The 22,302-nt window shown below is 35.4% G+C and overlaps 1 protein-coding gene across 9 annotated transcripts in view; it reads left to right on the plus strand.

Moving 5' to 3' along the window:
* The window catches only part of DACH1 (dachshund family transcription factor 1), a 364,290-nt gene that overhangs the window by 336,651 nt on the left and 5,337 nt on the right, over positions 1-22,302 (plus strand). For 4 of the 9 annotated variants that reach the window (XM_074815545.1, XM_074815546.1, XM_074815551.1 and 1 more), the window contains one exon: positions 12,153-12,201. The exons of 3 other annotated variants lie outside the window; for them this stretch is intronic. In XM_074815545.1, the coding sequence (XP_074671646.1) occupies positions 12,153-12,199 (47 nt within the window). In that variant the 3' untranslated portion in view covers positions 12,200-12,201. Of the gene's footprint in view, positions 1-1,610; positions 1,718-3,635; positions 3,693-12,152; positions 12,202-22,302 lie in introns of those variants that run through there. 2 more of the 9 variants (XM_074815549.1, XM_074815550.1) reach the window with 2 other exon arrangements.

Here is a 22,302-nt window from a genome sequence, read left to right on the forward strand (position 1 = left end):
GCTGTCTTGTTATTGATCCAGGCCAGAGTTTGCCAGAGTCAAACAAATTGATGCATTGGTGAAAACATGTGCACATGCACTGTTCAATTTTAGCAGCTGAAGGGTCATGTGTTTTATTCATTGCTCTTCTCTTTTGTCTTTCTTACGCTAAAAAAAAATATTTTCAGACTCAGACCTAGCAGTGGCGTTAAAGGGGGGAAACTGTTAGAAGTTTAGTGTCTAACCCTCAGTGACATTTAGTGGAGCTGCTTTACTAACTCTTTTTGGTTAGTCCACCCGATTCTATTTTATTTTTGTTCAGTCTTCCTAAAATATTTGCTGGGTAAACATTGTTCCTATTTGCAGTAACACATACTTCTAATGCTTCATTTTCCTTCCGATTAGTGCCTTAAACTTCAGCTGCTTTTTGACTGCAGTGTGTAACGCCTTGTATTAATGTCAGGGTCATGCACTTATTATTCATCTGTATAGTGCTATGCACTTCAATGAAATTATATGCATAATAATAAATAACAACATTAATCTGTGTGCACCACCTTGAATTTCATTACTGTTGCAGAAGGTGTATCTCTGAAAATAGGTTCTCTAATTTTTATACATTTTAGAAAGAGCTGGGTTCTGTCCCTGTACTCTAATTTAAATATTTTATTTTATTTGCCCTAAGAATAAGCCTTACTAGTTTTACCAGCTCACAAGTTTTAAAGACATTTGTTTTACTGATTTTTTAGCTTGACAGTCAATCCAGTATAGTTCCGATTTTAAACAGAGATTGTACATTAGACAGTTATGACATCTCTTGCCAGTTTGTGTGTCTTTCACCATTGAAATCTGAATACTCAATGAGGAAACATACAATAAAAATCTATTTTGCTTCATATTTCCTTGACCATGAATAAATACTGAAATTATCTTGCAATGCCTGGAAACCAAACAGTAAGAAGTATGTTCCCTATCCCCCTGTCCAGGAGTCCAGCACTTTGGCAGGTTTTCAACCCAAGCTAATCAATTGAAGGCAACATTGATTAACTTAAACAGAAGGTGGTATTGATTGCAGACAGTAACCTATAAATAGATGATTGTTTCATAGCATTCATAGGTCATTGTTAGCTACATCTTTAAACTTTAAGGTACATAATCCTGTTATCTATCAGCCAAAAAGCAAAGGAAGGGCATAGAGTTAAAAACAGTTATATGTATGTTGCAGAGTATTCTTATATACCCTCTCATTCAACACTTATATTCTTATATAAACTTTTTCCCATTATCTTTGAAATTGCTATCTATTGCAATTTACATCTCATTTTATAGCTGTATATATACAAAGCTGCTGGAAAGCAAATATGTTCATGGCTTTTCTACTGAGATAAATGATTAATCAATCAGAGGCTTTCTTCCAACATGGTACTTTAGTACACTTTTTAAGCAACTGTGTAAAATTAATGACTAAGCATGAACAGAGTCAAGTGAGAAAATTCAGGACAAGAAGAATATTAAATAAAACACATTCTGCACCAAAGAGGCTATTAAGACTTTATATAGAATTGTTTTTACTTGTTTCATTTTCATTCATCTCTTCCTCCCTCCCTCCTCCCTGTTCATATTATTCAAAGAGGGAAGAGGATAGGATGGATGAATTCTTGCCTAACAAACTTCTGAGGTCACCCCAGTTGTCTTGCTACCTGGGAAAGATGAGCACTTCAAGCCACCATCCGACCTATTTATGTTTCCCATAAGTACCCTGTTCCCTTCATCTTCTCATTCAGAAGGTAACTGAAACCTGAACAGGCTGGTAAAACACACATTTCTAGCATAATCTCATCAGCTGAAAAGCAAATAACTTTTTCCCTTCTAGAGAAAGAACTAAAAGACTTTATTTTTTAAACCAGGATGAAAAATTGATTAAAACAACGACATCATCATTTCAGTGAAACGGTGTTTCTATAGCCTATCATGAAACAGATACAAACAAAGTGGATTTCTAATCCATTCACAACTGAACAATAATCTTGTGCCTCTTTATGTTGGTTGGGGAGCTAGATCTGCTGAGTGTAAGGTGTTTATCAGTGTTTGCCTCTACACTGTGTAGAGAACCGTGTTTGCGTTTTTTTATAAAAAAGCCCAAGCTCACTGACTTTCAAAAAGATCTGACACTTTTTACCATATGTAACTCAGATAGCAGCCCTTTGGCCAAGTAGAGACCTGGACCCGGATATGCCAGCCCAGAACTTTGTTAAAACGCCTTAGAGTATTCTTGTACTTTCTGTTCTTTGAAACATCTTTGCCTTCTATCTCTATATTCAATGTTATAATCTTTTCATAACTGCTTCTTTTTTTTTCAGTTTAAAAAAAAATCAATTTCACTGTGAAATTTGCAAGAGTAATCATATGAAGAAATAGCTAAAGAAGTAAAGTTGGTCTTTAGCAGATATTCAACAGAATTAATTTAATAAGAGTGTATAATTCTTTTCAATTGCTAGTGTAAATATATATATCGAAACAGGAAACAGAATCAAGGCATTGAGGTGAAGGAAAGCATGTCTGTGCATAATAGTTCTGATAAACTGTTTAAGAACAGATTATTCATGAGAAAACACTAATTTCGTAAATCTACCAAAGTTAGCTAGTCCAAAAATAGTCTCTTAAATTGTTGTTATTTATTTTCAGAGGATAGTTCATCTATTATAATGTTTCTGCATGAATGTAAGTTTTAGTAAACAGATATTTATTTGTTTACTTTACTGATTCCAGTTTGCAGCCTTGTGGTGTGTCTCAGATAAATGGTTTTGAGCTAAATCAGGAGTAACTGGAAAGATAGAAGTAATGTTATCATTGCAATATCTGAACAACTTTGCAGTCTTTAATGGATTTAATCTTCACATCAGGAAATACTCCTGTGATGCAGAACAAAGCAATTATCTTTATATCATAGAGGGACTAAGGAGCTTGATCATGGATTTGTCAGGAATCTGTGGTAGATCAGAGACTAAACCTAAATCTTGGAAGAGCTAAAATTTTCATTCTGCCCTTCAAGTTTTTGCCCTCCTTTTTATATGTTTCTTCATGCTCTCTCATTGTATAGACATATGGAAAACTAGATGAAATTTATCCACTTGAATATTGGTGGTAGGATTTATGTCCCAGAACTTCATGCTAACAGGGTACATGTAACACATCATCCGTGCTTGCTCTTGACTTGCTCAGACTGATGGCTAACCTCCGTGAATATCAGGGTAATGACAAAGTGCACCTGGTGTAAGTCTCTTGAAGTCTTTTCTTTGTTAGACACAGCTTTGAAAATACAACAACGTATGTGGCCTAGCATTATTTGATTATTATTCGATTTGATATGATTACCCCTCACATATCAAGTTGACATTATGTGTTCAGCTTTTGTAAAAAAGGCATGGCATAAACTCTAGATTCTGTTACCTCTACATAAACATAACCAGTTTGGTTAAAATACCTTGCATAATGACATCTAAAAGGTTTGAAGCTAGAGTAAAGTAATGGGGAATGGATTATTTAATTTATGTAGGTTCTGCCAGCTTCCTAACCCCAAAGCTCCATTGAATTTCTTTCTTCAGCTTCCTGGTATACAGACAGGCTCAATACCTGCTATACTTTTCTACTTACAGAAGTGAAGATAAACCAGTATCAGTTTTCTGTACTTCAGGAGCTGAAGACCAAGCATGCACTCATTACTACATGCTTTCCTTTCAATGTTTTGGTCAAAAACACAAAGATGTAACATTTAATTAAATCTAAGTCATCAAATGCAAATCTGTCCCCAAGTGTTCTATGGCAACAGCGAGAAGCAAAGGAATTGCCAGTCATTTACATGGAAGAGTATTCAATGCATAGCTTCTATGACGTAAGCCCATTTTACAGCAGCAATGGTGCAATAGTGCTCATTAAACCTTTTTATATGATCATACCTACCTATATCCCATACCATATTCTTGAAATGACTCTCCCCATTCATGGCCAAGGTAAACAAAGATTAGTAAAGGAATATAGCCAAGTAATGTCATTTCCCTTAAAGCTTTACACAAATATTTTTTGAGATGAGATGATGACTATAAGATGTTAGCGACTGTGCTGGTAAATGACTTCTTCAATTTATGTGGGAAGTAATATGTGTTCATGACCCTGTATTCTTGATCACATCCCTGATTCGGGTACCATTCCTGATTCTCGTTTTGCTGTCAGATTCACCTACAAATCCAGTTTTCAAGCCTGAAGGACTGTAGTGAGTTAGTCTTGTGAATGTAACATGAGGGTCTTCTTAACTGTGGAGAACACTAGGTGAAAAAACTGTGAGGATGCTTATCTGGAAGCATCACTCCAATTTGAAGCATTTTGATAGGAGTAGCACACAAGGTGAAGGGTAAGGCAAAACTTCAAGTACTGTGTTTCCAGTTGTTAAAAGGGAAGAGCCGGTGAATGAATTAAGAAGGAGTGACAATTCAAAGCAGCAAACTAGGAAAATATTTTTGCCATGTGAATTTGTTTATACAACTCAGACAGAAGTAAGCTTTAATAGGGTAAGATATGAGGAGAAACAGCGTATGAATTTACAGCTAGAGAGAGGGATAGGAAAATGAGGGGCAGAGACTTTTTATGAGAATAAATTTAGACACTATGTTGTAATGAAGAGTCAGAAGTAACAAGCAAATGGGTTACCTCAATTTTAAATTCCACTGACAGACAAGATGAGAAGAGTGGTTCATAGTGACTAAGAGCAGTAGTAGTGGGGAATACAAGGAGGAATCTGAAGGGGTGAACAATTAATTGCTCTGTTTTCCCAACCTGAGATTGTCAGAGCAGCTAAACATTCACAGAGAGAATCAGAAAAGCAGGCTGAGGTTTTAGATCAGACAGGAGGCAATAGACCTGGAGTATAAAGGGCTATGTCAGTCGTCAACATGGATATGGTAGCTGAATTTCTGTTTGTGGATTAGACTAATTGGCTATGAAGCATGGAGAGGGAAACAATGGGAGGAAGATCACAGCCCTGAGAAACTAAAACAGAAAGTTGAGGAAGGAGCCAAAAAGATCAAATTGAGAAAGAAATTAGCCATGTGAATGGAGAGTAAGAAGATCCTAACAAAGGGAGAACAATATTTGAATACCAAAAACCTTTTATCAAAGGCTAGTCTAGAAAAGTCTAGGAGGTAGGGTATGAGCTGCTAGTTCTAAGATTTGACTAGAAAGTAATCATTAAAGACAGCCACATTTAATAAAAGTTTGCAAAAAAATCTGACTAGCAACAGAATTGATGGTCAAGGAATAAGGTACTTCCCAGCATTTTGCGAGTATTATGGTCATTCATCCATATGTTTAACTGACACATTCTTACCAAATTAGCTAGATAGAAGTATTATATCAATGTTGTTCAAGAATAAATGACTTTTCAAAGAATAGGAAAGTTTCATAGGTTTTAACTTCAAGTTAAAGTCCTTCATTACATTTTCTCTTATCAACAATGTCCCTGAAGACAGGATTCTGTTTATACAGAATTATTACAGTGTGAGTTCTAGAAATTTTCTTGGATATTTTTACTAAACCTCTGTGGTAATTGCACTTGAGAATTTTCTTAATGGTAGTAATCATCTATCAAAAAACGTCAAGCTAGGCATGGCCCTATTTTCTCTCTCCTTGTTGTATTTAAAGAGAAAATCTCAATTTCTGTCAGATGCTGTAGATTTGACACCTAACTGAAAGAAGATATAAATTAAATCAAATCATTGCACTTTAATATCTGAGTCCAGATAAAAGGTATGTACACAGCAAAACTTTCAAAGGGAGGTGCCTTCAGTTGGTACTTGGTAAACAGCTGGAAGGCATAACACCTGCAAGGGGAAAAAAAAAAATATTTTCAGAGGGCCACATAATGTTACATTACCTTTAATTCTACAACCAGCTAAGAAATTAAGAAATTTAGAGAGTAAGTGAGCAAAATATTCTTAATAACCTTCTAGCAGCCTGCTTTGTGACAAGTACCAGGTAGTGATTTTCACTGTGTGTAGAAAACCTGGTCTGTACTGGTATAAGTGTTAATGAGAGCAACTGAAAATCTACCTCTGTGTACTTTGTCAAATGCATGCATGCATATTCACATTATCGAAAAAGAAAACTTCTTTTATATTATCAGATTTTGAGAACGTATAATAAAGTCTTTGATAGAGCAGTCTTTTGCTGTAGTAGCTTAAACTACAGAATAAACATACCTTGTGTACTGCATATCATAAAATATGATTTAAATGAATGATATTGAAATCAAAGTTTCAGTTTAGGAACTTGAATGTATTGTTCTGAAAAGCCTAGTCAGTTATATTTATAGCTTCATATTTTCACAGGAGGAAAACAGTCTAGCAACCTAGGGATCCTTCATACTTTATGCAAGTGCAGTAGGTTTTAGATAACAGGATCAGGTCCACAATTTGCTTTTCTTAAAACCTACAATAAAAAATAAAAATAAATGCCACCACTATACAAACTACAAAGGTGAAAAAATGCTGTATCTTGCTTTTTTCTACCTCCTGTGGCTAGGGACAGAATGCAGACATGCCACAATAATGTTTTTTATTTCTACTGTTCAAACCATATTAATGAGAACATCATTTTGGAGAACTAATTATTTCTATTTGTCTTGTGTCACACTTTCTAATTCCCCTATATTAGCACAGCCAAAGCAAATTAATTGCTTTTCCAGTAGTTGAACCTTGTCCAAGAATGAGCTCACATTCCCTTCCAGTTTTGCAGTTTCTAGGAGTGCATTGTGTCAAAAATTTCTCTTGATACTAAACATAGCCCAGAGAATATCTTTACAGATTTCTGTTGCTGCTCACTTGATGAAATTTATAAGTTTAAGTGACCCACTAGGAAAGATAAAGTTCTTAGCTGCAAGATTATACATCAAAACAGTTAAAGTGAAATTAAAATTAAATGAATGAATCTCACTGAAGCAAAAAAAGCAGTAATTAATGGTTCCCTTAATTGTCTTCATAAAATATTTGCATGGGTCTAATTTGCATAATTTGCATGTATTAATTAATCTTTCAAAGGAATTTTGTGCTGAGAGAAGCCAAAAAATCTCTTTGTTTTATTTAACATCTAATGAAATATTTATCTTCGTTAATGAACTTCTCATCTTCATTAAAATAAAAATTGCACAAGTTTGTATGTTTTAAATGTTTTTATAATTGAAGTATACAAAAAAATCTCCTCAGACCTACAGTATCTGAAAAACAAACACATTATTGCACATTTTGTGTCATTGTGACTACAGCAACATTTAAAATTTGACAAACCCTATTCACTCTACTAAAAGTTTTTCAAGGAGTTTTAAATTACTTCAATTTCATGTTAACTGATGATTTTTTTTTTTTTTTTACTTTACAAGTAGGAACGACAAGGTAGACGTTTTGGTATTTTTTTATTGTCAACCTTTGATGCATAACAGCTTTTATAGAACAGATACTATGTATAGAAAAAGAGACTGACGTTGTAGGTTAAAATTTAAAATACTGCAGGAGTTTGTACATGATATGGGGTTAGATTATACTCTGTTAGACTAACAGTGGAGGCGAAAACAGTTTGTGAATTGCTGTCTAACATTTACTGATTGAACTTGGAGTAAGACTGATGACAGTAACTGTTATGAAGGACGGTGGTGGCAGAGGACCTAGTTAAATGACAGGTTGTGGTGATCAGCAACTTTGAGACAGTATCCAAAATAGCTAGACATCCAGAATAAGAATATGCAGTGCAAAAAAAAAACCCCAATATTAAAGTTTTGTGCAAAATTTGAATATGGAAGTTTGAGGAGATGAAAAGAAATTAAGTACTTTGCAGACAGCTATTTCTGTAAAAAGAATAGGTGTAAGAGGATGATGGTTAGTTTTTCAGGAATAGAGGTAAAGGCTAGTATTTAAAAAGGAGACCACCTACAATCCCAAGGTAATGTATCAGCTACTTAATATTGTTGGAAATAGTGTCTGTGGAGAAAGAATAGCAAAGTATGGTTCAGATAAAATAGTTTCTATACAGAATGTTAACATTGTGCATTGTAAGATTTGTGAAATGGAGTTTCAATTTTTTCAAAGATAAGTACGATATTATTGGAATAATAAAAGTATACTTGAAATAAGGAAATGATTTGGGCTATAGAATACAAAGAAACTATATTTGCACAATGAAACAGCATGGTGGGATTTGTACTCATTTTCAATATGCCTGCATATGCTTAAATCCTTGCACAAGGAGTTTATAAACATATAAGTGTGTTTGAATTCATTTTAGACATGCAAAACCTTAGAAAGCCAGCCCTGCAGATAGAAAAGTAGGAGCTGTTTAAGAGTACTTTAAGACACAGCACTCATTCTATAAAAGAATTTCAGAAACAGGATGTTTAAACTATCGAGATTGTATACAAAGCCTCATATTCTTTACTACATTATCCTATAATTTTTTCAACTGATAAGATATAGTGGAACTCTGCTGATACCATAATGGCAGTATAGATATTGCTGTGTATTATGAAGGTGTGGAATAGCTGCTGAGGCAATGTAATTATCTATAAAATACCCAAACAATATCAGTGGGAGGGATGTGTTTCACTTCACACATTTGTGGGGTAGACGTCTTTATCTGAGCTATTTGGCTGGACTCCTGTTAAAGTCAATGAAGAGTAATAGACACGTCTCTCCCTTTGAAGAAAATGAATCATAACTTCTGAATTTTTTCATTGATTATAAAGGGAGTCTACAAAACTGGCTCAAACGTAGCTATCCACATTGCAGGTGTCTTGAAGTTAATGTGATGAATCTCACTGTTGTGTATTTTCCTTTTTGCTTGCCTCAGAGTTCCAACATCACTTGTGACAGTAAACACACTATGAACAGCTGTATTTCAGTCACTTCTTGTAACTACTGATGTTGGAAATGAGTAATTGTGCATCACTTCTGGAAAAATATCCATGCCTGACAATTCCTTTTCTGGTATAATTCTGTAACATTTCCATACTGTACAGTTCTGAAAGTTGCATAAGGCATGACTCTCAAATGTAGAAAGGATAACTTGAATTCTGCTTTAATCCTGAAGCTTTGCAGCATTTATTTCAATTGGATGCTACCATGGGAGGCACAAGGCATGAAACAAGAGTCTAAAGAAGCATTCCAAAAACTGAAGTAACAACAAAAGTGGACATAAATTGAGAAGTAGAATAAGAGGTAGATGAAGTATCACAGAACTCTAGAAGGGAAAATGGTATCATATTACTAATATAGTTGCATTGTATTACTATAACTGTATTACTATATCATTACTAATTTGTAATGGACAACTAGTAAATGTTTCTCCATTTAAATGTAGTTTTGCTTGCAAACAAGACATGGGCTGGAATTAACCTGATGAAGCATAGAAGTCTACAATGTAGACATCTACACCTGTGCTTGTCACGCTCGACCCTCTGTGGAGGGAGTGGAGAGAAGCATCTATGGTACAGTTCATCACTTCATAAAGTAGGTGTCTATATTTCTCCTTTGTCTATGGAAGGAGCATAACTAGAGTACCCTGGTATAGACTGCTACAAACAAATTTAGTAAACTCAGTCACATTCCAGAAAAGCTGAATTCAGTTTCTGGAGGTGAGAAAGTAATTTATTTTTTTTATTTTTGGTTTGCTTTGGTTTGGTTTTGGTGGTGTTCATGGAAAATTTTTTTTCCATACAATAAATCCATTTTATAGCAGGGGTTGCAATTATACTCCAAGATAGTCTAATTGCAAAAGATAAATGTAGCATGTGACACAGTCACAAGAAGTATATGCTAAGGAGTCACTGTCTTTGCTCATTTGACATTTGCATCAAACAAAGAATCAAGTGGATAATGTCAATTTCACAATTAAAATGGTGGCATTTGTTTGGGTTGCTTACGTGCTTTAGGTCTGATGTTTTGCTATTGAATGATATGGTAAAGAAATAGCTCATTTTGCATGCTTCAGTGCATTTTTAACCAATGCCTTAAGCCAGAACCAAATATTTATGCAGTCTTTATCTACTGATTTCTTGATGGCAGCACTGATGCTTTGGTATCTCACAAGAGCGTTGTGAAACTTAATGTTTGTAAAGTATTCTGGATCTTGGATGAAAGGCAGAATAGAAGTTCAGTTATGTTATTAACTTCTGCTTTTATATTTTCTTGGGTGACTGATCAGAATCCCAGGCATTAAAAAGAGAGGTTGTCCTGATCCAATGTCGGGGGAGGTTTCGATACGATCCCAAGAGCGAGATTAAGACACAAACAAGGTCAAATGCCATATACCCAAAGCAGGTTTTTATTATTAAAAAAGTGAAGAGGGGTAGCGATAGGACAGAATGGAAGGAAAAGACGGAAATAAAACAAGGCTGCGAGATAGGGCTGCAAGAACAGTCACCACCATGGATCCAGCAGTGTCCTGTTGGTCCTCAGTCTTCAGTTCTTTGGTGGTGGGTGCACACGGATCTGGCTTCGATGGTGGATGCACACTGAGCAAATTTTCTGCTGCCATTTTAAGTTCATCGTATCCGCTGATTAGCATATCTGCACACCTTTAGGTTTTATTTTCCTCTGGTCCAACAGGTTTTGTTGCATCTGGCTTCAGGGCAGGAACCTTTGCCTCTTGTCAGTTCATTATCAATGCATGCATGGGGTCTGGCCTACACAATAGAGCCACAATTGGCTACAGGATGGGGCCAGCTCGGTACAGGTCTGCCCCTTGGAGGCTTGTCTAAAGGGTCTGGACAATGCAACTGCAAAGAAGTGGGGGGGTGCATCCTTCAATACACTCCCGCTTCCCTGGGCGACATCCCCCAGACCAATTCACAGGCCACAGCAGCTTCTCTTGGAGGTTTGCACAGACACAAACAAGCTTTGAGACAGTCATAGGACATTTCAGTCTCTCACAGAGGTGGTACAAGATACAGCAATTTACAGCTATTATGAACTAATTATAGTAAGTTTAAAGTCTAGTACGGGGAAACAGTTGGAAAAATATTTTATGGGATTTAGTAAGGTAATACTTGATAGCCATAATTTTATGTAAAGGCAGCATGCCTGGATTTTCATATGAGAAAAATGTAATAGACTGACTTACCTCAATTATTCTGTGTTAGATCAAAATTTGTGTACTACTGAGTGGCAGCATTCTGGTGTAATAGGTGACAGTCTCTCTTTTATAATCCTAAACTATCTGTGGGGTCAGTAGTCCTGTTAAAAAGAATGCGACTTCAACATTCACTTTATACATTCAAGAGTCAAACAAGCAGTTAGACTTAAAATGTAAATAAAACTGTACAGCGAGATTGTATCAGGCAGGCAGCACTTTGAACAGGGTTAAGGAAGCAACCACATTCCTAAAATATCCCTTCAACTCAATTGCTTTATCACTCTTATGTTAGTTTTCTTCAAAAAAAAAAAAAAAGACACCCTTGCCATTAATAAAGCTATATTAATTTGAACTAGCTGAGAATCTGATGGTTTAATTTTAGAGTGGCCAAATTTTAGTTTTTGTCCTTTCTCCCTTTGGCAGTATGATAAAATAAAAAACCCAAAAGACTTTTATGTCCTTCAGAAATAGGAAATACTTTATTTAAAGATAAACAAACCTTAATATGTCTGTAAAATTCATATAAATGTCTTATTGTAAATACCAATTACTATGCCAAATCTATTTTAATTCTAAAAAGTGTTTTCTAGTAGTGGTTATTTTTATATTGATATAATTAAGAATGATGAGATAAAAAAAAATTAGTCTATGTATAATTGAAGCATTCAGCTTTCCCATGGATTTGATTTGGAACTTGACCCATCTCTATTAGTATCTCAAGTTCCTACGAAAGAAAAAAAAGAAAAGAAATAAATCAACTAAGAAAAGTAAGTATAAAGGAAGTGAAACTAAAATTAACACATTTGGAAGGAACACTTAGCCAGCATCACGTTCCATCTATAGCTAAAATTTGCTGTCAGCATATATCTATAATAAGTATTCTTCCAGTGAACTGCCAGCTGGCTTGTAAAGGAGAAAATCTATTCTATAGAATAGACTGCTAGCTTTAAAAAGAAATCTTTAGCTTTTCAACCCTTCACAGGAAGTATTTTCGTTATTGTAAGGTTCCATAACACCTGAAGGACATCCTGGGAGACAGCAGCATATATAATGGTAATGTGATGTCATTTTGTTTTTCCTAGTTGAGAAACACAAAGTGTGTATCAGTAAGAGTAAAAGGAACATTTTTTCTATTATATTCTTGTCAACCTTATTTTTTAAAAGTGATGCAGCCTCTAATAGCTTAGAAAAAGCAGCAATAGCATAATAGTGTGTTTTGTCATGGATGTTAGAAAGGATGGATCACAACGTGCTACGGCTGGCCTTGGAAACAAAGCATTATGAAGTCAGGACCAAAAAATTTACAGTGCTGGTTTATGTGCATGAAATTAGAATAGAGATTGTTAAAAATATACAATGCTATATTAGATAATTCAAGTTTTGACTTGCTTATTTAGTCTCTTTGTTGATTCTGCAGATTTTGCCTGTGACAAACTGTTGGTTGAACCCTTGCATTAAAGACATGTATTTTTCATGATATTGTTTCGAACTGCAATATGCTGGCTACAAGTCCTTTCAAGTAATCAAGCTATATTGAATACAAACATAAAATAAAAAGCAGCAATAATGTGCTCTCAGCTTTAGCTTTACACCCTGACTCAGGTATACACTCTTAGCCATTGAAGAGAGAACAGTATGTTTGCACACTGATGAATTGAACATAAAAATATTGTGGTTCGATCAGGCTCCTTGGCTTCACTAGAAATACTGGAAGCATCATAAAAGTGGTATAACTGACTGGAGGATCAGTTCCATTTTCAACCTTATCATCAAATTTGTTATGACAATCACAGTTACTATCACTGCAGTAACTATGCCATCCTAAGCAATCTGGTTCCCAATGCTAAAATATTGAAATGCTAAAACACTATTAAAACTTGCAATTCTATTCCAGTTCTAACTGGGCAATAGTTCCAGAGTTTGATCTTAAACATTCAGTGAGCAAAAGAGTCCTAATTTTAGAAATTAACAACTAAGGTTTTCCTGTATTTTTTTTCATATTCTTGCAAAACCTGTGACTCTCTTAGATTTTCCAGCTAAAATTAGCTTTATACTAAGTCTATTTTACCAGACCAGGTATTCAATAAATATATTCAGGACATACTGAATGTCAGTTCTTGCCTCTCTTCCTACTAAAATGGCATAGCATTAGGGACACGACTAGATGGGCTTTAAAATCCACATTTGCAGGCTATCATATCACAAATACCATCTTAAAGACCATTTTAATAGGTCTATCATTTTGGAAGGCTACACCAGAACTGAGTTACTGCAATAGAAAACAGAGCTATTTTGTGTCTCTCTCTACTATTTAATATATATACAAGGAATAATCTTTCCTATGATAAGGATATCAATAATTTTATTTTCATCTTGTGGACTCTATTCCTGGTATTACACTAGTAGCCTATTCTGAAATTATTCCAGTTTAAATTCACCTTGAGCATGGGTAACCAGCATCTGTTCCAGGGAAGGTCCTGCAAGTGACTTGTACAACACTATTAATATGTTGCTATTGAAAATAAACAGTGTATGTGGAAAGCTGGGGGCGGGGGGGGAGACAGAGACAAAAAGCAACCATGAAGTAACATTTTTCATTTCCTCTGTCTTGACAAAATCACACTTCCAAGCAAGAAAATTTTACACTTCAGATATTTTGCACAGGTCATTGCTTCTGACTCCCAAGATAGTCACTTGATCCCAGAGTCACTGGTTAAGACTGCTCTGTGGTTTAATTTAGCCATTCTCTTTTCTCTTGCTTACTTTTTGATGATGGACCATGGTGCTAAGTTCTCTCTGGGAAAGCATGCTGCTTCCATATGGTCTGGGATTTCTGTCGTGGGGTGCATCCAGGACACAGTCTGTCATGACATGCTGCTTTTTCTGAGGAATCTCTATTGGCAAAGACACAGAGTGGTGCCAAATTCAAACCACCTGGCCCTAAGGCTAATTGAGTTTTTCCTGGGAGAGTAGAATAATAATTCTGAAGTACCTATCTGAAATTATGTTACCACTGAGAGGGAATGGGAAAGGTTGGCTTGTCACCACAGTACTTAAAGGCATCTCTGAAGGTATGCTCAAGGTAGAAGTTTACAATCAGTTAGGGGAACTAGTTTGAATTATGAATTGAAAAACAATCTACCTGGACCAGAATTAGCACTTGTCACAGAAACAGAGTTCCCTTGTAATTTCAAATGCTAGTTCCTTATAGGAACAAAAGCATTTTGCCTAATTGCTGCTTCATAGCTAACTACAAGGTTAAACCCCATATACATCTTTCAGCTTAAAGTCTTCTTCAGATTTAACATGAGCTGTTTTTTTTCAGTTTTGTAGTCCTGTTGCTCATGCTAAGCCCTGGGAACTTCATTAAGATCTGTTCATATTTCTATGAACATATTTCTATTTCTGGTGGTAAGGATTATGTGTGACTTCAGTTATTGATCATTTAGATTCATAGAATCATTTAGGTTGGAAAAGACCTTTAAGACCATCAAGTCCAACTGTTAACCTAGCACTGCCAAGTCCACCACTAAACCATGTCCCTAAGCGCCACATCTACACGTCTTTTAAATACCTCCAGGGATGGTGACTCAACAGCTTCCTTGGGCAGGCCTGTTCCAATGCTTGACAACCCTTTCAGTGAAGAAATTTTTCCTAATATACAATCTAAACCTCCCCTGGTGCAACTTGAGGACATTTCCTCTTGTCCTGTTGCTTTTTATTTGGGAGAAGAGACTGACACCCACCTCGATAGAACCTCCTTTCAGGTACTTGTAGAGAGCAATAAGGTCTCCCCTCAGCCTCCTTTCTCCAGGCTAAACAACCCCAGTTCCTTCAGCTGCTACTCACAGGACTTGTGCTCTCAACCCTTCACCAGCTTCGTTGCCCTTCTCTGGACATGCTCGAGTAATTCAATGTCCTTTTTGTAGCGAGGGGCCCAAAACTGAACACAGGAATCGAGGTGCAGCCTCACCAGTGCAGGGGTAAGATCACTTCCCTGTCCCTGCTGGCCACACTATTTCTGATACAAGCCAGGATGCTATTGGCTTTTTTGGCCACCTGGGCACACTGCTGGCTCATGTTCAGCCGGCTGTTGACAGACACTCCCAGGTCCTTTTCCGATGGGCAGCTTTCCAGCCACTCTTCCCCAAGCCTGTACCACTGCATGGGGTTGTTGTCACCCAAGTGCAGGACCTGACATGACTTGGGCATGACTTCTCATTTGGTTTCTGTCACCTTGACTCTTGTTCTGGAGCTGACTGCTTGGTGCCATTGTTTTCCATAAGCTTGCTTTCATACAAAATACCTAAAAGCAGCAAACTTATATTGCATATGTTTTGACATCCCATGCATCCTTAATAGATTTTCCATAAGCTTGCTACTGTGCAATCCATCTATTTTATAGCCTCATTCCTTCCTGTTCTGCATGTGACTATTTCTTCATGTTTTGCATTGGGCTGTTACTCTGTTTTAGCACACAGATGAGAACAAGGGTGGTTGGGTATTAAAGGAAAATGTGGTGTTAATGTGATATTGATATTAGAAAAGGATTCCACACATTCCAGAATTGATGTATGCAGGTTAATGTAAGTAGTAAAGCTAAATGCTGTCTTTAAATGGCCTCTATTTTCCAGTAACCTTTGCAGCATTTGAAATGACATCTCAGTAACCAGGATTAAGGAAAAGCCAGATACTACTCTTGTATTAATTGTGGGGTTTAAGTCTAATCTGAAACCAACAAAACGCTAGTCTGTCTTTTAGTTATTGGGATATTACAGCAAATGAAAATTATTTGTTTAGAAAAGAAGTAGCTTGTAGAGAAGAGTGAGATAGGTTTGTGATTCTGTGAATCAGAAGAGATGCTCTGTGTAGGAGTAGGTATTAGATAAGTCTTGTGTTCAAAAAGTAGTCTAGGCTAAAGCTCTAGAAATGACAATAATTTAGAAGAGCTCATCTTCATAAATGATTTGTATGTACTGAAGGAAATGAACATCCAACATCTATTGGAAACAATAGATTTCTAGTACTAACCAAGGCCACAACTAATTCTGATAGAAAAATCATGACTCATGTTACTTTTTCCAGACCTTCGTAAAAGATCTTTATTAATCCACACTTTATTATGTGATCTGTAATTATAAACACAGGTATCATGCTAATACAATTCGTTTCTAGTTCAGTGATGGAAAGGATCTGTGTGTGTGTTTATGCATGTGTATGGGGGGTAGTTTTTAAGAACTATTAGCTTGTATATGCTTTCACATATTTTCTGTAATTTGATCTCAACTCAGAAGCAAAAACCACTGAAAGTTCAAACAAATGCTGATCTATTGTATTTTATTCAGATTTCATTTTATGAACATTTTGTCCTCTCCAGAGAGAAAAATAATTATTTTCCTAAGCCTGTTTGAAGATTAACTTTATGGTTGATATTTTGTATGTAAGATTACTTTGGTGATTATGTTTAGCGTAAAGAAGTGATCATTTGAGTGAAGGAGTGAAAAAGGAGACAAAATTGAGAAAAGTGGAAAGAAGAGCAATAAAGCTGAATAATAATTTCTGTTTCTATCAAAACTTTACAAGAAAAAAAAGAAGGCATCAGGCAGAAATCACATTCCAATACTCAACTCTGTCAATTTTATGCTATCAGATCCAAGGTTGCTTGTTGATTGGCTTGCTAAAAAGGTAGTAAAAAAAAGTTGTTTATGGTTCTGAAAATACAATAGCAAATAAAGCACACCTTTTTGCAGAATTTAAAACTGTTTAATGCAGGACAGATTGTTCAGCACAAAAATTATCCACACTGTGTTACAAACAGCACTGAACACAATGAGCTGTGGAAGCTCACAAGCTGATCGCATTTAGCTGTGACTTCATCCTTTAATAACTTTTCCACATGATTCTTCAGTTGAAGGTGTTTGGTTTTGGTTTTTCTCTGTTGGTTTTTTTATTCAACAGAAGTGACACAATACAATGCCTTAGTGACTCAGGTTCAGTGCTTGTAAGTAATCAGTTCTGTTGTCTTTTTTTGGAAATGCTTTGGTTCTGTTTACACAAATAGAAAAAGGGTTGTTAAGTTCATAAGGCAACAATAAAAGACAGAGTGATTTTTTTAAATCTATTTCTTTCAAAGAATTTCTCACCTTGACAGTTCAATCTTTTCAGTGCTCAAAATGGCAAGCTCTGTGTGTTCTATATGATCTTTAAATAATAGAAGGTGGCATATTCAGGTAGTCCATTGCTATGTTAGTTTACTAAAGACGGGATTGCTGACCTTTAGCTTGCTCACACGGTATTCAGTGATATAATGAAAACATATATTCGTGATTAAAACACATGATAAAATTACTGAAAAAAGATCCTGACAGTTCAATAATTAAGATAACTGCAAAAAAGGTGTTTAGACATTCTTTTTTATATATATACATGTTTTAGTTTTATGTCTGGAAACTCAGAATTTAAGTGTCCTAAGTATAAATTATTATTTTAAAAAGAAAGACATGAACATCTCAGTCTCCTGAATATTTGCACTGAGTATTAACACAAATATATTTGTACATGAATGTTAAGTAGAGAAATGAAAGGTGTATGATTAATAACAATATGCAAATTTGAAACTAATTTATTGGTGTTATACAAAGGGCAAACTAGGATAGTGTTTGGCCAAATATGTTTACATACTTCATATTTGCATGAGTTTATTGAACATGCAGTGTGAAATCACCCATCTTTGCATAAAAACTGGGTAAGAGCTTTTTTTAAAGAACAAATTGCTCAGATTTCAAAGCCTCAACAGTTGAGCCTGGTTTCCTACATCTCCTGTACTCTACTCTAATTCTGTTTGGGAAGAGGGCAGTCTATCCATCCATGTTCCCCAATACATGATCTACTTTTACTATCAGTAACAATGTAAAGACAGTATAGATCCCTCTGTCCCTCCTTTTCAGTGCTGAGTAGTAAAGCTTCAGCACTCTGTTTATCCTGTCTTTTCCCCTCACAACATATAGTTTTGCATTTTATCAGGCAAATTACGGAAAGTTATGTTCAGTTGATTTCATGACTGCATTTTACAAAGCTGGGCTTTATGTTCTCAGTCCCACTCTGCAAACTCTGGAAAATACTCAACCTCATCATAAATTATTTTCCCACGATTAAAAAGTTAGACTTCCATTTTTATCTTCCTGCTTCAGTGGCAAATAAATCCTCTTTTGTCTCAATTTTGAATAAAATATATATGAAAAGTATATAAAAATATGCTTTGTCCTTAATTAGCTACTTCCTTTAAGTTTTTTGAAGAAGAGTTACAATTTGACTAAGATCCCTTCCATCTGTCACAATATGCTTGCTTTTATTTTGACTTCCCGTTGCTGTCTTATCAAATATCACATGAATCATTACCATTTGTTTGCCATCCCTTTCTTTTGTTTTGTTTCTCTTCCTCCAAATGATTAAAACATCAGGTTGAATGAAAGGTTAGAAGTACACTGTGATTCACATTTGCCCCATCTTATTAAAACAAATAAACCAACCAGTTATATAATTCAAATATGCTTGAGCTATGGCTTGCAGATGCTTTTATCAGCTCTGGGCTGAAGAGGTTGTGTGCATTCAGGCATGCACGTACAACTGTTCTTTGAAAGGGACAAACCTCATTAGATTACAGGTGCCTGGAAATAACTTCTGAGAAAATAGCTGCCATTTTCAATAAAGCTACTTCCTAACAGGAAACACAATTTATTATGTTCTTTAGCACAAGTGAGCAGCTTTTCTTTTATTTAGATAAAAGTAGCCCCATTTAATGTCACAAATATTTTATTTCTTTTAACCTGTTGGACTGAGGGTGGATCATAGTATTTTTTACTCTAATATTCTAGCTTATAAAATGTTGAGAAAAAGAGCTCTAATGATTCTTACATTACAAAATATGTGTTACACTAACTTACAAGTTATTTCATTTACTTGCCACACCATCATTTCTTGTACAGAGAGTCAGAAATGTTTCATAATTGCCTCAGCTTGCTAGAACTGAAGTTAGCAGTTTTTAATGGCTGTAGGGTGTGGAAAAAATGTGTATATACTGAATTTCAGTACAAAGTCTCTGTTGTCTTTAGTGAGCACATGGGCTAGAACTGGGGATTTTGTGTTGCAACATGATTTTAAGAAGAGTCTAAGCTCAGGTCAGCTCAGTCACCAGCCATAGAGATGGACTTCAAATGGATTTTTACGAGCCAAGAACATAGTTTCAATTAAATAAGTATGCGCATGTGGGTTTTTTTGGTGGTGGTTTTTTGTTATTTGTGCTAACATAGTCCTTAGAGATCTCAGTGAATGCTGCTGTACCTTGCTAAGAACAAGAAAACAGACTGAGAAACCATCAGTTCACAGAATCTCTATTACCTAGAAAGACAAGGGGGGAAAAAGAGAGAAAGCTTGAAAGAGAAAACAGAAAAACAGAAAAGTGAAATCACAGATCATTTCAGAGTCTGAGCTGGGAATAAAGTTCCCATCCACACTTGTTCAGTTGTGTTCTTCTTATTAACAAGAGACATCAAAGTAAAGTAGGTGTTCCTAACTTTGAAAGCACAAAGAGATTAATAGATCCACCATTCAAATATCCTTAAGACCCATTTGAAGACTAACTTATATCACTGGCCTGTGCATATTTGACAAAATTATATTAACTGTATTAGGAATTCTAGTGACTAAAATTGAGGCTACTTTGATGTAAGGGTTCCTGAATCATGGGCTGGCATTTACTATTCTATAGCTCACAAATTACAATCATAAAAAATAACAAGTAATAATAAATCAATAAACATTTATCCAAACATCCTAACTTTTCAAAGCTCCACTGAGATTTCTGATCTTATAATTCATTTTGCTTCTCATACATTATTTTGTCCTTTTTTCTTTCCTATTAACTTTCTTTCTTATTAGGGTTTCTTTCTTATTAGCTCTCTGTGACATGCTACAGTATCTTTCTGTTTGTTTGGTTGGTTGCTTTTTTCCCTAAAACTCCTAACACGTTATCATATTACTAAGGAGAGTTTTCCTCAGTAGGCTTTTCTATGATAGGAATTGACTGAATTCAGGTGTGACACCACACCTTTGATGCTGATTTGCAGATTTTCATAAACCAAAGACTGCAGTATGCTCTTATGATAGTCATGATGATCACTGTTGTTATGCTTATTTTTAAAGCAGCTCTCAGAATACAAACTAAAATATGACATGTTTGAATGGCAAACAACCTCAGTGTGGCTTGCATTGAGTGGCAGAGATACATGCATTACCATCTAATGGATGATTTACTTCATTTGCAGCCTAAGATCAAACTTAACATTTCATTGTAGATTTTTATCACTTTACAAGGATGCATATTAATAGGAATAATATTTGAGTGGGTTTATGTTTTTATCTCAGAAAATGTTGAGCACATAGAGATACTTACTACAAGCTGCCCACAGAATATTAATGTGAATCATTCCCCAGCTAACATCTCTGTGGGAATGCATTTCAAGGCATATGATTTGTTTCAGCACTACAAACTTTTATGTCAGTTTCATTTGTTTGTTTTTTTATAACATTTATGACCTTTTAACTATTTGGGCATGTTCATTCAAAAACCTCAAAATGAGTCTTAATTAAAAAGGGTTGATCTAAAAAAATTACTCCTTCACTCTGGCTAGAATTTCTGTCATATCAGTCCACAGACAAAAACAAATGAGATTTAGGAGTAGTGGTGTTTTCAGTTTGAGTTACTAGCAGGAGCTTGTGTGATCTTGCTGAACACTGCCATTTGCAAAAGAGCAATTAAAACAGCTGACAATCTGCTAATCATGCACAGTTCTATTTAGAAATTTAACAGTATTTTCCCAGTTTGTGTTTTTGCTTCACTTCCTAAGAGTGAAAGGAATTTTTATGTAGTTATATTGTATATAACAGTATGTCAGTTTGGGAAACTTTACCACAGATCAACAATTTTCAGTAGGCTAAAAATATACTCCAACGTTGTAAACATTTTTAGAGAACATTTTCTCTGTGTGTTTGTGTAGTATATGTTTATGTGCATATATCTATGTTTGTATGAATAGTATATTCCATATTTGTTTTACATAAAATCGTTTTTATGCAGATAGACAAATTCTACATTTGTTAACAATAGAAAGTAATGCAACACACATATATAACTGTTAAATAAAAGCTGATCAGGAGGCAGGAAGCATAGGCACAGTCATGATTTGGGATTTAGGAGTAGTGGCATTTTCACATTGAGTTACAAAGGATGAGCGTGCTTGATCTGCTGCTCATGATTTGTAGGATTTGATTGTGATTTTAACCTTGAAATCATGAAGGCCTATCAGTGGTAATGCCCCACTGGTATTTGGACAGGAACACTGGCTACACCTAGAGGTGACGTGATTCTGGTGGTTTTGACAACAATATTGAGAAGTTCCACTCATTTTGGAAGAACCTTTGAACAATGAGAATCAAGAGAGAAATGGTTAGGAAGAAGGGAATAGTCTGAAAGAAAAAGGGACAGCAATCAGATATAGGTGTTATATTTGGTCACCAAATCTTAATGCAAGGTTATCATTCTTCTCCAGAGCTGTGAGTTACCTCTGTTTTTCCTAGCACATTTTGAAGTCTTTATTTCTGAAGTGGAGTGCTATTTGCTTGGTGTAAGTCCTTAATGAGTGGCTACACAAACTTCTCAGCCACACACAGGAGCATGCTGGAAGAAAAATGTAAAGCCTAAAGAAATTATTCTCCATCTTTTCTCAAATTCGTGATTTGAGAGGATGGTGGGCAGTTACACAGATACTGTGATTTTTTTCCACATTGGCACTATAGGTTCTAAAGAAAAGGATATTCATTTTGCACCTCATTCTTTCATGACTAATCTTGAGAAAATAAAGGAAATATTTTACAATCCTTAGCAACTTTTGAACTCTTAGTAAGTATTACTTAATCACAGAATTGCTTTACCTATATCATAACATGGCAGGATTTATTTTAAAGTTGATGTGTCTAATGCTTGCTGTGTTTTCCCATATGTTAGGGGAATTAGTCAAACACCTTAATATATCGGTTTTATAATAAGCCTAGCAATGATATTAGATCAGCTGCTGAGTCCTTATATGACATTTTAAG

Source organism: Strix aluco, chromosome 2 (assembly GCF_031877795.1).
Source record: "Strix aluco isolate bStrAlu1 chromosome 2, bStrAlu1.hap1, whole genome shotgun sequence".
NCBI classification, from domain to species: domain Eukaryota; kingdom Metazoa; phylum Chordata; class Aves; order Strigiformes; family Strigidae; genus Strix; species Strix aluco.